The sequence below is a fragment of the Propithecus coquereli genome, unplaced genomic scaffold (genome assembly GCF_000956105.1).
Source record: "Propithecus coquereli isolate 6110/MARCELLA unplaced genomic scaffold, Pcoq_1.0 Scaffold12, whole genome shotgun sequence".
NCBI lineage: Eukaryota > Metazoa > Chordata > Mammalia > Primates > Indriidae > Propithecus > Propithecus coquereli.
The window spans coordinates 6,155,412-6,170,303 of record NW_012136080.1 but is presented as its reverse complement, the minus strand read 5'-3'; the positions used below and the strand labels follow the sequence as shown (position 1 = coordinate 6,170,303).

General features: G+C 40.4%; 1 protein-coding gene and 1 pseudogene across 3 annotated transcripts in view; one reads left to right on the top strand and one right to left on the bottom strand.

The window, feature by feature from the left end:
- The window catches only part of OXNAD1 (oxidoreductase NAD-binding domain containing 1), a 39,962-nt gene extending 32,832 nt beyond the window's left edge, over positions 1-7,130 (top strand). For all 3 annotated transcript variants that reach the window (XM_012663668.1, XM_012663678.1, XM_012663687.1), the window contains 3 exons: positions 5,119-5,361; positions 6,152-6,260; positions 6,927-7,130. In XM_012663668.1, coding sequence (XP_012519122.1) covers positions 5,119-5,361; positions 6,152-6,260; positions 6,927-7,081 — 507 coding nt within the window. In that variant the 3' untranslated portion in view covers positions 7,082-7,130. The remainder of the gene's footprint in view (positions 1-5,118; positions 5,362-6,151; positions 6,261-6,926) is intronic.
- Positions 2,795-3,216, bottom strand: LOC105825376 (annotated as a pseudogene).
- Positions 7,131-14,892: the final 7,762 nt, after the last annotated feature.

Below are 14,892 nucleotides of genomic sequence, written 5' to 3'. Positions count from 1 at the left end.
AAAGAAAACACAACAACATAATTTTTAAAAATGGGTAAAGGATTGAATAGACACTTGGCTAAAATTTAGGGATGGCAAATAAACAATGAGAAGATGTTCAACATCATTAACCGTTAGGGAAAGGCACTACAGACCTATTAGAATGACTAAAATTAAAAGCATTGACAATACCATGTGATGGTGAGGATATGGAGCAACTGGAACTCATGTATTTCTTATATGGGTAACGGAAATGTAAAATAGTACAGCCATTCTGTAAAATAGTACAGCCATTTTGGCAGTTTCATATATAAAGTTCAATATACACTTACCAAATGAGCCAGCAATACCACTCTGGAGTATTTATCCCAGAGAAATGAAAGCTCTGTTCATATAAACGCCTAAAATGGATATTTATAGCAGATTCATTCATAATTATCAAAAATTAGAAACAACCCAAATGTCCTCAGCAGGTGAATGGATAAACAAACTGTGATATTTCGTACAGTGGGCTATGTTCAGCAATAAAAATGTTGTTGATGCATGCAACAGCTTAGGTGAATCTCAGCGGCATTATGTTGAGTGAAAGAAGCCTGTCCCAAAAGTTTACATTCTGTAAAATCCATTTCTGTCACATTCTGGGAGACAAAAATATAGTGATGGGAAACAGATGAGTGGTTGAGCAGGATTGGGGTAAGGAAGGCTGTGAACATAAGGGATAGAACAGGAGAGTTTTGGGGGGCAATGGAACTGTTCTATATCTTCTGATGGTAGTTACACAGATCTATATGTGTGTTAAAATTCATAGAACTGTACACCAAAAGAAAAAAAGTGTTACTGTAAGAGGATTTAAAAAATACTTTTTAAAAATTTTGTAAGGGCATATGAATACATTCTTGTGGTTTACCTGTCAGGTTGTGTCTGTCCAGAGTAACCCCCAGGTACTCACATTGGCATTTCCATTGTAAATGTATCCCGTCACATTTTTACCCTGCAACCTGAGTCTCTCTTTCAACACTGCCCCAGCTGCCTCATTCCTTTTCAGATTCTCTGTGGATTTTCCACCCATTACTGTCTCTAAGCTGCTCTTGAGGATCTATAGTGTGCTGCTGGGGTGGGGCCAACGGGGTGTCCACATGCCCCTTGCTCAGGGTTTTGAAGTGAGCATGGCCATCCCAGCTCCTAGTGCCATGAGCAACCTCCCCACCCATTCCCAGTGGTCCTCATGTGACCTGGCCCAGTCCTGGTCCACAGCTCCCCACTTGGTTTCATGCCTCATTGGCATTTCAATGAAGGAACTTATTTTTAGAGGCTGTAGAAAATCTCAAAGTGGCATTGCCTGAATGCACATCCTGATTGTAGTGCCTGCTCTACTCTGCCCAGTGGGAGTTGCAAACAGCCTTTACGAGGGCAGATTTTTCTTGGAACCATTTCCAGGTGGCTATTTTTCTCCTGAGGATTTGTCTTATTAAGCTATTAGAGTGGACAATGGAGGCACGTGAGTGTCTGGGTGGCAGCAGGCTGCTCTGTTGGGACATGGAATAAAGTGCCATAAATGTCTTCCTTTATTTTATCTGCTTTGGCTCAAACTCCTGGCAGGGTAAAGGGTTCTAGACAGCTATTGTGTGCTTGGCTCCAGTTGCTGTGGAAAGGTTGTTTATTTCACAAGTAGAAAATCTATACCCAAATTAGATACATTGCTATGTAATTGAAGGTAACGTCCTTTTGCTCACTTACATGTTATACTGCACAGTACTTTGAATCTTGTGTTCATGCTACCCTTGCAGTTTTTATTGATCAACGAAAGACAAAGGTGGCTTTTGATTCTTTCCAGATGCAGCAAATTAGAATATAGACCTACAGGAGATTATTTTGTCATTAAAGAGAAGACAGGCTTCTTGAGTATTATCTTTCCCTGGGGCACATATTCTTGCCAACTTCAGGGTTGAAAATACTCTAATTTCTAAAAGCAGTAACCTAAAAGCTTTCTTCGTTGTCATTACTAAGCATGCCAGAGATGGCCACTGGAGAAAATTATTTCTCTTTCATTTCTCAGTATCTTTCACTCCCAGATTCTTATAAAGAGAGAAGTGTACAGGCAAGCAAGAGAGAGGGAGGGAGGGAGTTCATAGGAAGATGAAATCCATTGTTATCATTAGGCAGAGCCTCTTGTGTCTTAGATTCTATTTTCGAGACTTGAAAGGAAGGAGCATTTTAAAGCACTTTGGTAGCCAGTGTAGCACTTCGTAGATTTTAGTTATTCCTAACCAAATGCTCTCTTGCTGCTAATTTCTTTTGTCAAAAATGAAAACCCACTTACCATAATTCACATAAAAATCTCCTACATATTTAAAATAGTTAAGTTCAGACTTTTTTTCCCCCTCAGAGAAAGGGTTTCCATTCATTTAACAGTACTTTACCAAAAAGGACATGTTTTGTGAATTCAAATAATTTTCATTTTTTTCTTAGATTTTCTCTAAGTTTAACTCATCTTTAAGTTGTAGAGACTGAATTAAATTCATGTCCAAAAGTATTTACTGCTCACCTACCATATTAGATGCCAAGGTGTAAACGCTAAAGATTTGGTCCTCAAAAAGCATGTGATATGTTATTACTTCTTAGGAGGGAGTTAATTCAGTTGATTTATGCCAGGAACGTGTAAGGAGAAATCTGTGCTCTTAAAATTTGTTTTTCTTGAGTTCTGGTTTTTTTTTTGTTTTTTTTTTTAATCAAAGTAATGGTAAGCAGTAAAAGTGCAATTTACATGAAAAGCCTCATGTTTAAACTGTTTTTCATTGTCTTTACTTACAAGGGGTTATAAAGGTGGGACCCACTCTAAATCTTCTGTGTAATGGTGGAGTAAGGTACATATTGTTCTGGGGTGCCGCTCATGTTGAATTTATGGTTTGTCCAAATGAATTTACAAGCAGTATGTGGTTTTGCTGTTGGAGGATCATCAGTCATACAGTGAAGCCAACGATGCTGTTCAAGAGGCACCATGCTTCCATCCACCTCCCAGAGTGTGTTTTTGCCATTAATTTCAGTGGTATATGTAACCCATCAGTGACGGACAAAAAATTGCTTGCCGTTTTCATAGTATTTTTTCCGTATTTGTCTTCCCGCTAATGTGCCGACCGTCATGTCATTTGCCCTGAATAAGATTTGCGGATAGCCGAGGAGGCTGCCATGGCCTCAGACCTGCTGTAGCCCACACTTTAGGACCTGCAGTAACTCCATCTTGTCCCACAGGCCCTGGATTCTGTTTTTTAGTGACAGAGAAGAAGGAAACAGGTACCCCAAGCACTTCTTCTATGACAACCGCAGTGACTAAAATACCCTCTCATGTAGAGCCTGATACCAGCAGGGAGTTTTCCCCCACTGCGAATCATTTGATGTCCACAGCAACGCTGTGAGGTGGGCAGGGCAGATGCTGTTACCCATTTTCCAGGTGTGGCAACAGAGACTTGGAGAAGGTGGGGACTTGCTGGATTTCATAGGGGCTGTGATTAAAATTCAGTCTTCTGACTCGTAAGTCAGTGTGTTTTTATCCAAATGAGGGGTTACCAACCCTGTTAGCGCCAATGCTCCCTTTCTAGAACTATCTTGAAATGAATTTCACAGTCAGTGTTATGAACACATGAAATTTAAAAAAAAAATAACATAATTATCTAACTGTAATACAAAGGAGAAGTAAAGGAAAGTGATCTATAATCAAAGGATATGTATTTCAATATATAAATGATTGGGCATATCTAAACTAGAAGATAGAATGAATGGTCAGATGGTTGTTCCTAATCATAGAATCACTGTGAATACACTGTCTGCAAATGCAGATGATACATCTACATGTGTGTTCTGTGGGTAATAGGAGAGCACACATGACACCATCTATGATGTGGTTTTCTAGAACACTGAACATGCTTGCTAAAGTTCTGAACACAACAAAGTACAGTCTATGTGGTAGTTACATCCTGGAAAATTAGGACCAACTTAGATCGGTGCAAAAAATACTTTGAGTTTATTTGTAAAGTCAGTCAGGGTCTGGTCTCGGATCATTACAACCCGGTTTTCACCTACGTGACTGTCCTGTGGGCTATTCAGAAGTTGTGCAGGACAGTCCTGTAGTACAGATAATGGTGTGCTGGTAACTGGCTATCTAAATTTTTTAAAAAGCCCCGACTTGTATCATTTGCTGATTTGTGTGCTGTAAATACTCCTACAATGACTGATTTCAAACTGCCAGTAGAAACTGGCTCACAAAATTCCTGCACATTTAACCATTAGCTTAGTAGGAGCCAGCTCCAGGACACTACTAATTTCAGGATCTCTAGCATCTCTGGCCCTGCCCTCTAAATGCCATTTGGGTTCCCCAAATCACTGTGACAATAAAGAAAAGTCACCACAAGTTTCCAAAACACCCCTGTCAGGGGCAGTATCACCCCATTGAGAACCAGTACACTCAACTCTGATGATATTTCTGGTATAAATGACTAACCAAATAGTAGGTACTTTACCTAGGTTGGTCTTTGTGATACTCACCTCCTAATGTGGAGCCTCTGGCTGCCTATTCTTGCTGCTCTAGGGAGAACGGAACAGCACTGATCAGTAGTACTGCAGTGCTGAGCTAAGCCTATAGAGCCGGTCTGGCTGTGCCCCATGGGGGTCAGTGGGGAGTCCCTCCACTCATACTTCTCAGACGTGATGAGCCCAGGACAGCCAGTGTAGTGACACTCACACCATCCTGCCTCTCAGCTTTGATCAGACGCAGGAGCACCACTCAGATAAGGGAGATCCATACTTCAGAGCTGTCACCTGCCTGCGAGTCCATTGCCTCTTTTCTCAATGCAGTTCATCACTTAAGAAGTTAACAAATGGCAAAATAACTGAAGCGTGTCTCTTTTTCTCAATGTTGGAGTGGCTGTGCAGCATGGATTATGAAGGCAGAGTAGCAAATGCCTATATAATGGAAAAGTGGAATCAATTCACAGGGCCCCAGGAAAATTGGAAGCAAGCTGTAGAAATAGTTCTAAATACTGATAAAAATGCATGCAGTAGACCCAGTTAGTTTTATTAAAGTAGAACTTTTGGCTTAAGACCTGTGCTTTAAAGGACTAAAGGATCTTTTCATTTCTGCCTTAGTGTACACTTGACTCTGAAGTGGCTGTGAGAGTGGGTGGAGAGTTCTTCTTTGACCCTCAGCCTACAGATGCCTCTAGAAACCTCGTGTTGATTGCAGGAGGAGTTGGAATTAACCCCCTGCTTTCCATCCTGCGGCACTCAGCAGATCTCCACAGACAGCGGGCAAACAAAGGAAGTGGATATAAGATAGGAACAGTAAAACTATTCTACAGTGCAAAAAATACTAGTGAACTCCTGTTTAAGGTAAGGGGGGAAGTGTATGTTTCATAGCTTGCTGTAAGCAAACTTGTATAGTGGTATTAATTGTTCATGAAAATTTCTTCTCGAGGTTCATTTTCTCTGCAAATATTCAAACAAAAGGCTTGGCAAGGTTTAATCATGTTGAAATGAAAATTAACTAACACATCTTACCCAGGACAATTAAAACTGCTAGTAGTGAGGAGGCTTCCAGTTCAGTGACAGGAAAGGGTAGGTTTTGGTGGGATGGAATCTGGAGGTTGGACAAACAGACGTCACCATGGCCTGGAGTTTCTGCAGAGAGTCTAGAGAGCCTAAAAGTGGGCTTGAGTGTCACAGGAGTAGGTAAGACTTAAGACAGTTCAGACCCAGCTGCGTAAATGAAACCCCATCAGTTGCATCTGTTGAAGCTGAGTACATTTGATGGGGAAGGCTTTCACTGGGGATTGCTTTTGCAGCTGCAGGAGCGAACAAAAGAACAGAAACAGTTAAAAGACACAACTGTGGTCAGTGAAACTGCTGCTTAATTGCCAATGCTTGAGAAAAAGGAAAAAGAAAAAACTCCCGGAGAGTTGGTAATATGCTTGTTAGCATATTCAGATTTCAATTAAAGCCAAATAGCCCCTCTGTACTTTGAATGCTCTGGCCTGCTAGGCTGCAAACAATATCTCTCTAAGTAGAGAGCAAGAGCGGCAGACGTGTGCAGAATGGGAGTCGAGGTTCAGCGTCAATGGTTGTGCACATCTGTTTTTATTTTTTAAAATTGTAGTGTGACCAAATATGTTTGACATTCCAGAAAAATATCCTCGATTTAGTAAATGAATTTCCTGAGAAGATTGCATGCAGTTTGCATGTTACAAAACAGACTACACAAATCAGTGCAGAACTCAAGCCATATATCACGGGTGAGTCCCTAAACATATTTTGACTATCCCCATGCAGTTATTTAATGGACATGCCAGTTGGTTGAATGTAGATGCTTTATTGTTGAGAGTTGCTGGTTGGGAATGTCACTACCTGGGGAACTGGGATGATTCATCATGGAAAAATAAGGAGATAATTTAGTTGGATTTACTTATTATGTTCAGGTTTCTACTGCCCATATTAAAAATTTGTTTTCCACAGTTTTTAGGGGGCCTTTGTGTTATCACTGTAGTGTACATATAAAGAATTTATATTCCAGCCTTGACTGAATTGATTGCATTTGCCATTAATGGTCAGTTAAATTACTCATGATTCCCCGTTTGGAAGGATTTTTATAGAAGTTTATTTACTTTGGTAAAGGCAGTTTTGCATGTCCACCAAAGAACAGTAAGCTAGCTGGCCCTTTCTGAAGTGTGCATTGTGATTAGCTTCCCACTTTGCTTGCCATGGGTTAGCCAGCCTGGAGATGCCCCCTGCTTGGGTCTGGCCCAGGATGCCAACAGAAGCCATTGTGTGAATGGCTCAAGACTAGACTCATTGAGCTTGAGTTACTGCAAATAAACACTGTGGCCGAATTGTGGTTAGTGCTTCCTCATTTACGAATACCAACATATCTGGCTTAATTTGGTGTTTATTCTTTTTGGTAGAAGGAAGAATAACAGAAAAGGAGATAAGAGATCATATTTCAAAAGAGACTTTGTTCTATATTTGTGGCCCACCTCCAATGACGGACTTTTTCTCCAAGCAATTGGAAAATAGCCATGTTCCCAAAGAACATATTTGCTTTGAGAAGTGGTGGTAGAAGCAAGCAAAGGCAGAAAAGAGAAAGAGGTGGTGAGATTTTCTCAGGATAGTAAGAGAGAGATGTCATTGTGGTAAGATGAATTGATCTCTGCTTAGTTGTCTTCTTTTTTAAGGCTGTGAAGTAAGCGACCAGCTGGAGAATAAAAGAAAAGTCAGCCGACAGACTTAAATGGTAAACTTTTTCCAAGAACCTCATTGATCAAACTATATTTTACTATATTGATTTTCTTTATTAATAACTATCTCATCATGTACCATGAATTGATTAATATAGATTTTCTTTTTCCCTTAGGCAATTGAACGATATATACTTAACATTAAATCATAGGAAAATACGGTTTTGTATGTGAATTGTGGGCTAGCTTTAAATTATTTGACAGCCATCTATGTATCTTATGTTCGATAAACTTATAATTTAAATACATTCTTAATAATTTTACTTTGAAAATTCTTCAAATTTAATGCCTTTGTTTACTTTACCATGGCCTGCAGCCTTATTTGGACCATCAAGGTTGAATTTGGAAATGGAAAATTGTTAGGAACACTGCTTTAGGGTGTTGAATATCCAGCATATTTGCTTTTTTTGTTAATGAATATCCTAAGTATGTATCCTAATTGTTAGTTTCTTCTCAAATGAAACCCTTTCTATGTCTTGGCTGCCTGCCTTAACACGCTATTGGAGGCGGATTCTTGTTTGGGACAAAGGCATTGGTAACCGTTGTGTTCCATGTTGAATCTGTCTTCAGTGACTGCGCTGGCTGGCTGTAGAAATGTACTTAGGATTGATTAGGGTGTATAGAGCCATTTCCAAATCCTGCTTCTCTACTTTTTATTTCATTCTTTCACCAGGGTTGTTCTTGGCACGAGCAGCTACTTAACACGTACTTGTTGAATGACTGAAAGAAAGCAACTAATGTTTCAACTCTTGCTGAGTCTGGGTTTGGGAGGCAATCCCCCAAGGTAGATAGAAAGAATGGTGGAGCCTCATCCCAGAGCTGCTCTGATGAAAGTGCTAGAAAGCAGACTGTAATTCTTACCTTTGTTTAGATTTTAAAAATCCAAAAGAAGCCCATCTGCTAAGGTGAGACTATTCTTTTTGTGATGAGCAGCCTTGGGCCCTAGGCTGCCTGCTTGGGGAACACAGGAGGGTGAAGGGAGCCTGGGAAGAAGGATAGATCAGTACTGGAGAGCCAGGAGCTTCAGTTGAGATTCCCTTCTTGAGCTGATGAGAGAAGACAGGTTGCACTTTCTTATCTCTGTTGCTGCAGGCCTGCCAGGGACTTCTGGGCTTAAACACAGTTGATTCACAGGACCTTCTGAAGATGGCTGGTATCACCACTCTAGCCTCTGCCCTGTTGAGTTTTGTCAAGTTTTAAGCAGAGATCATTTGTCAACTATTTTGATCCCAGATTTGAATTCAGGGAAGAAGGGAGGAGCCATTGGTCTGATGGGAATATCATAGTCCATTCAAGGAAATGATCACAAGTATTTCAGAGGTGAGAGGAATGTGTGACGCTCTGGGCTGCTACAAGGAGCCCTGACTTATCGATTGGCCCCAGAGTGTCCTGGCTGAGTATTTAAGAGGTGTAGGAGGACAGCACAGTGAGATTCAGAGATGTGGAATCATCAAGGGGCTCTTCTGTCAGCTGGTGAAGGCAGTGAGCAGAGAAGACCCACAGCTATGGGGAAAGTGCCCAGCCCAGGCCTCTCTGTGCCGGGAGTAGAGGTACAAGGTGAGCATCTTCAGTGCACCTGGGGTGGGAACATAGTGAGGTACCACCCATTACCTCTGTTCAGTCAGCACCATGGCTGTGTGCCTGCTCTTGTCAGAGAGCAAGGGCCACCTGTCTTGGAGAACCCAGCTCTACCTGCCACCTCACTGTCACTGTCCGTGAACTGCTAAGGCTGTTCCTTTCAGCTCTGTCATTCTGGTGCTAAGTGGTAAACAGCATTTTCTGGTCTGCTGGCCAGTAATGTCCTGTTGTCCTTGTCTGCCAGGTCCGTCCATATCTCTTCAATACTCAAGTTGAGTAACTCCAGCCAGGGTGGCTTGGAATTTATAACCTGGTGGCCCAGAGTATAGACTAGAGAAAGCCCTTGAGCCAGACTGCCTGGATTCACATCTCACCTATACCAATTACTAGATGACCTTGAGCACATCACTTAACTGCTTTATGCCTCATTTATTAATAAAATTACATACTTGCAGCTAATTGTAAAGGGGATCATGCTACTACCTACCTCATACGGCTGTTACAGGGGATTCAATGTGATCATACATATGCGGTGCTTAGAGCACTGCGTGAGCATGTTATTGTTAGTATGCTATTCCTTGTCCTATTCAGAAAGGATTTCAAGAGGCTGGATATCTTAGATTTGGTCTACTGACTTGCAACCTTTATGTGGGTAGGGTCCTGTCTTGTTTAGTGTGCTGTGCTTGGCACATAAGAAGTACTTCATAAATACTTGTTATGTGGGTGAAAGGGCCTGCCAAGAGCTGATGGGCTGGATTAAAGGACTTCTTAAGTATCTCCTGGCCCTGTGAGTTTGAGAAGTTATTTATTCTTGTGACATGAGACCCTCTCACAGTCTACTCAAGATATTAGGTTAGTCTGATATATGTGTCTTTCTCAAATTTTAAATGTTAGTATGAGCACCATTGCTCACCAAAAAATGGAGCAAACACCTGGCCTTCCCTGTAAGTTTACCATCAAAGGGGCTTTCAGTGAGGCAGGGAGCACTTTATCACCAACAGGTTGTCTGTAGGTGGATGGGTGGATGTGGAGTCCTAAGATAAGGATGTTCCAAGGACCCTGGTTCTGGTCAGTGTCCTCTACTTTAAAAAAACAGTCCTGTGAAAAATTTCAGACACACCAAAGTAGGGGAGATAGTAAAGTGACTTCATATGCATCCATCACCTGGTTTCAGTGACTATCAACATTCTGCTGTTTGTTTTTGTCTGCCCTCAACTTCTTTGTGTTGTTGCTGTTGTTTCTGCTGGTGTGTTTTAAAACAAATCCTAGAAATTATATGTCACTTGTAAATTCTTCAGTATATAATATCTCTAACAGATACATCACTTCAACATGACCACAGTGTCATCATCATGCTCAACACAAGTAACAATGATACTTCCTTAATACCATCTAAGTCCCTTCGGTGTTGTGTTCCTCTCCCGTGGCCTCCAAAGTCCACACATTGCATTAGGTTTATAGGGTTTTTAATCAATTCCACCCTCCTTCCACTCTTCTGTATTTCAGGTAAACTGGTAATTAGACCTAGAGCTTATTTATATTCAGATTCAAGATTTTTTGTTGCAAGACTACATTATAAAGTGGTATACTTCTGTTACATCATATGAGACACATAACGTCTGTCCCACTTCTAATGTTAAGATGGATCGGTGGTTTCAGCTTTTGTCAGCCTGATTCATCCAATATTAAAGGTCTCCATCAAACTTCCACCTAATTGTTTAAGCAGCCATTGATCATTGCCTCTATCTATTTTCTTATTAAGGATTAATTATCCATTTCTATTCTTCCCACATTTATTGCCTGTGATTCTTCTATAAAGAACTGTCCCTCATCAGCTTGGATTACCTGAAATGAGTCTGTAAAGGAAAGGTAGGATCAATGCTTGATTTCTTTCCTTTTATTCATCAGTTAGCACTGTGGTCCCTGGGCCCGTTGCCTGCCCCCACTCCCACCATGTCTGTGGAAAAATTGTCTTCCATGAAATTTGGGAACCGGGTTGTATAGTAGGAGTGGCTGGCAGGCGAGAGAAGCTTCCCCATTGCTGGCATCACCGCCTGAGCTCCGCCCTGTCTGTTGAAAAATTGTCTTCCACAAAACCAGTTCCTGGTGCCACAAAGGTTGGGACTGCTGAATTTTAGCATATTATGAGTTGATATTATTTAAAGTATCATTATGAACTCAAGGCTTTTATAGATTTGGTTGTTTTTATCTATTGCAGTTGATTGTTTGATGCTCACTTGTCTCAGGTTGCGCCTGCTGTGTCAGTGGCCCATACTAAGTGATGGGGGCTGATGAGGTTTTTGGCTCTTAAGAAGTATAAAAAGTGCCCTAATAAATAGGTAGGGGGAAAAGGAGATGAGTATAATGTTAGAAAGCCACATGAAGAAAGCGCTTCATGGAGGACAGACTGGTGAGCTGTGTGATGCTGCTGACAGGACAGGAAATATGGTTCCGATGAGTGACTGCCGAGTGTTGACTTGGCAACTGCAAGGTCATTGGAGATCTCGATAAGATGGACGGTGGGAGTGAAAATGCTGGAGTGGGTGTTTAGGAACAATTGGGAGGAAAGAAATTAGAATGAGTATAGATAATAGTTCCAAAGAATTTTACTTACAAAGAGAAGGAGAAAGATGGAGTGGTAGCTGGGAAGGGAAGTGGGGTCAAGAGAACATCATTTATTTTACTCATTGGTTTATTGGTTTGTTTTTTAAACTTCATTTTGAAATAAATAATTTTAGATTTAAAGAAGAGTTGTAAAGTTAGTACAGGGTTCCAGTATACCCTTCACTTAGCTTCCTTGAATGTTTAACATAACTATAGTATAGTTATCAAAACTGAGAAATAAGCACTATAGTTAAATTGGTACAGTACTATTAACTAGACCACAGTTTTTCTAAAATAAGAGAAATGACAGCCTGATTATATGAAAAGCTATGGAAGAGTCATTCAGTGGGACTACAGTTGGGAAAGTTACAACTTTTTCTAGGGGATGACAAATTGATTAACTGTCGTTTATTGAGCATCTGCTATGTGCAGTCATTGAGCTAAACATTGAAGATGGGAAAGTATAAGACAAAGGTTATCTTGAGCAAGTTTTAAATACTTCGGGAAATAGTATTTTTTATGAAGCTGAAGAGTGATAAATATCTTCTAGAAAGAACTGTATTACACACTGAGAACATTTCAACAAGATTAAAAGTGGAAATGTTCTGGAGAAAAATGTGTTTTTTGCAAGCATCACTGGTTGAAGGAGAAGCTGTAGAGGACGGGTGACTAAGAGTCACTAGAGCGATGGATCCTGTGGGTGGGAGGGACAGTGGGCAATGCTGCACCCATGCTCTGGAGGCAGTGCTCAGGGGCTTTGTTACTACTGGACGCAGAGCACAAGTACACGAGTGCATGCAGTGAATGTCAAACAATCCAAGGTCATGTGTCTCCTACTGAGAATTTTTTTTTTCTTTCTGAATGGAAAACAGCAATTTCCTTTATTCCTGGGTATTACAGATGATCATATGCTGATAATTTAACCTGAGAGCTGTTATTTCGTTTATTTTAAATAAAACTCAAAAGAAGTGCACTGTTCTCATCTTAGAGAAAAATAGATGTCTTGTCTTTAATATTACTCTTTCCTAATATGCACATAAGCTATCAGTGTGGCGATAACATGTAAAGATACCTACTAACCCACCATCAAATCAAGGTTTGCATTTTTAAATGTTTTGTGCTCAGGCATCCAAACTTTTCTAGTTATTGAACAGCCATCTTGATCTGGTCTGTTTTGAGTTCTTAAAACCCTGCAGGAGCACATAAACCTAACCTAGTCCCTTCCATCTCATCCCCATGTACCATTTTGCTATACTTGACTGTAACAAAGTTTCATCTATTCCTTTTTTCTTTTTTGATTACCTAATACATATGACTGTAAAAAATTAAATATAAAAGTATGTACACCAAAATGCTGAAGTCTTCTCCCCCATCCCATTCCCTCACCTAGAAGGAACCTCTGTATAAAGAGCTTGCTAGGTATCTTTTAGAACTCTGATGATGTATTAACCCTGTATACATGTACAGCTGTGTGTGCTTGTTTTGTGCATCTCACTTTTTAACGCACTCCAGATTATATCCTCAGTTTTTGGCTATTACAAACAATATTGCAGTTAACAAATTTGTTCCAATAATTTTTCTGTACATGTTCCTGTAAAATTACTAGAAGTACCATTTCTGGATGAAAAATTGACTGGTAGCACCAGAGTATCCTACAAAATGCCTTATCAATTTATATTCTAATAGGATATGAAAGTGCCCATTTCTGGCCAACACTAGATATTCTTAGTCTTTAAATATTTTTGTCTGAAACAGTTGAAGATGATTTTTTTAATTAACAATTTTCTGATTGTTCCATAGCATTTTTTTTCTGAAGTTTTTAGCCATTTCTGTTTCTTCTTTTGAGAATGGCATATTCCTGTTAATGTCCATTTTGATGTCTTACTGATTTGTAACTCTTTATAAAAATAAAATGAGTGCTAATACTTTGTTAGATATATTGCAAACAGAGTAAAAATCCAGCTAGGCTCATCTGTTCTTAGAGACTGTAGGAGCTTAGAGAGAAGAAACAAAAGAGGAAGCAGATTGGTTGGGTGTGTGTTGTGGTGGAAGGAACATAGTGCCAGACTTCAAGAGACCTAAATCATCCCCCATTCTACAACTTGCTGCCTTTATGACTGATTCCGCCTCTCTCTGTAACCTGCTTTCCTCTGTCACGTGGGTAAGACGATGCAATTTAAAATCCCTTTACATTTTCATGATGGAGAGAGATCAAGGTTGACCATTCCAATGAGAGATGATGAAGGAATATCGTAACTGTCTTCAAATATTTGATTAATTTTTGCAGTGATGATTGTTTGTGTTTCCGGTGTTGACAGAATAAGAAGAAATGGTCTTGGACTGAGCAAGAGAAGAGTTTAGTTTGATGTAGAGGACTTTTGTACTATACTGCTGATTAAATTCTGGAGTCAGGGCCCAAGAGAAATGGTGGAATCACCATTAATAAAAAATAAAACTGACATTTGCCCATTGGGGTTTAAGGTGGACTTGACTGAGACAAGGCTGGATTGATCGTTCCCAGCTTCAGAAAAAGGAATTTTAGACTGTTCTTAGGCATTTTGTGGATCCAGAAACTGCTGAGTTTGCTGGTGGTTCTTTCTTCTAAAATGATTTTTTTGTTCTTTTTGTTGAAGAATCAACAAGATAGGAAGTACCCAGGATGGAGGTTCACATGAACACAAAGGTCCATCACAGGAAGCGTTTGAATGCTTACCCCGATAAGTGAAATAGTTTTTTTTTTTTTTTTTAGAGACAGGGCCTCACTCTATCCCTTGGGCTGGAATGCAGTAGCATCATCATAGCACCATAACTTCCAATTCCTGGGCTCAAGCAATCCTCTTGCCTCAACTTCTGGAGTTGCTAGGACTATAGGCATGTGCCACCATGCCCAGCTAATTTTTTATAGAGACGGGCTCTCGCTATGTGCCTAGTTGTGGTCTTGAATTCCTGGCCTCAAGTGAACCTTCGCCTCAGCCTCCCAAAGTCCTGGGATTATAGGTGTGAGCCACCATACCATCATTATACATTTCTTATCATTAAGCGTTTATATTATTTAGAGGCAGCAGAAAAATCCAAATCCATGCTGAATTTAATGACTAGGGAGCAACACATTTAAATACAGAAGTGTTAAGTTTTGCTGCATTGTTACAGGGTGAAAAACTTCTTCTTTCATTAGTCAACCAACATGGGATCATGTTTTGAAACTGTCTCTGGATAAATGAATCCCTTTACCTTCTTTCTAAGACAGTCCCCACAGTCTGGGGGTGGTTTTCCACCTATGCCTGGCTGAAGATGAGGCTGTAATTGCCAGCATTACTATTAAAAATCCTTTTGGGGCGGAGCTCAGGCTCTGCCCTTCAGACCCAAGACAGATAATTCCCTTTGTACTACCACATGCATAACTGTGGCACCTCCCCACCAGCTGCTGCTGTCTCCCGACAACTCCCTTCCT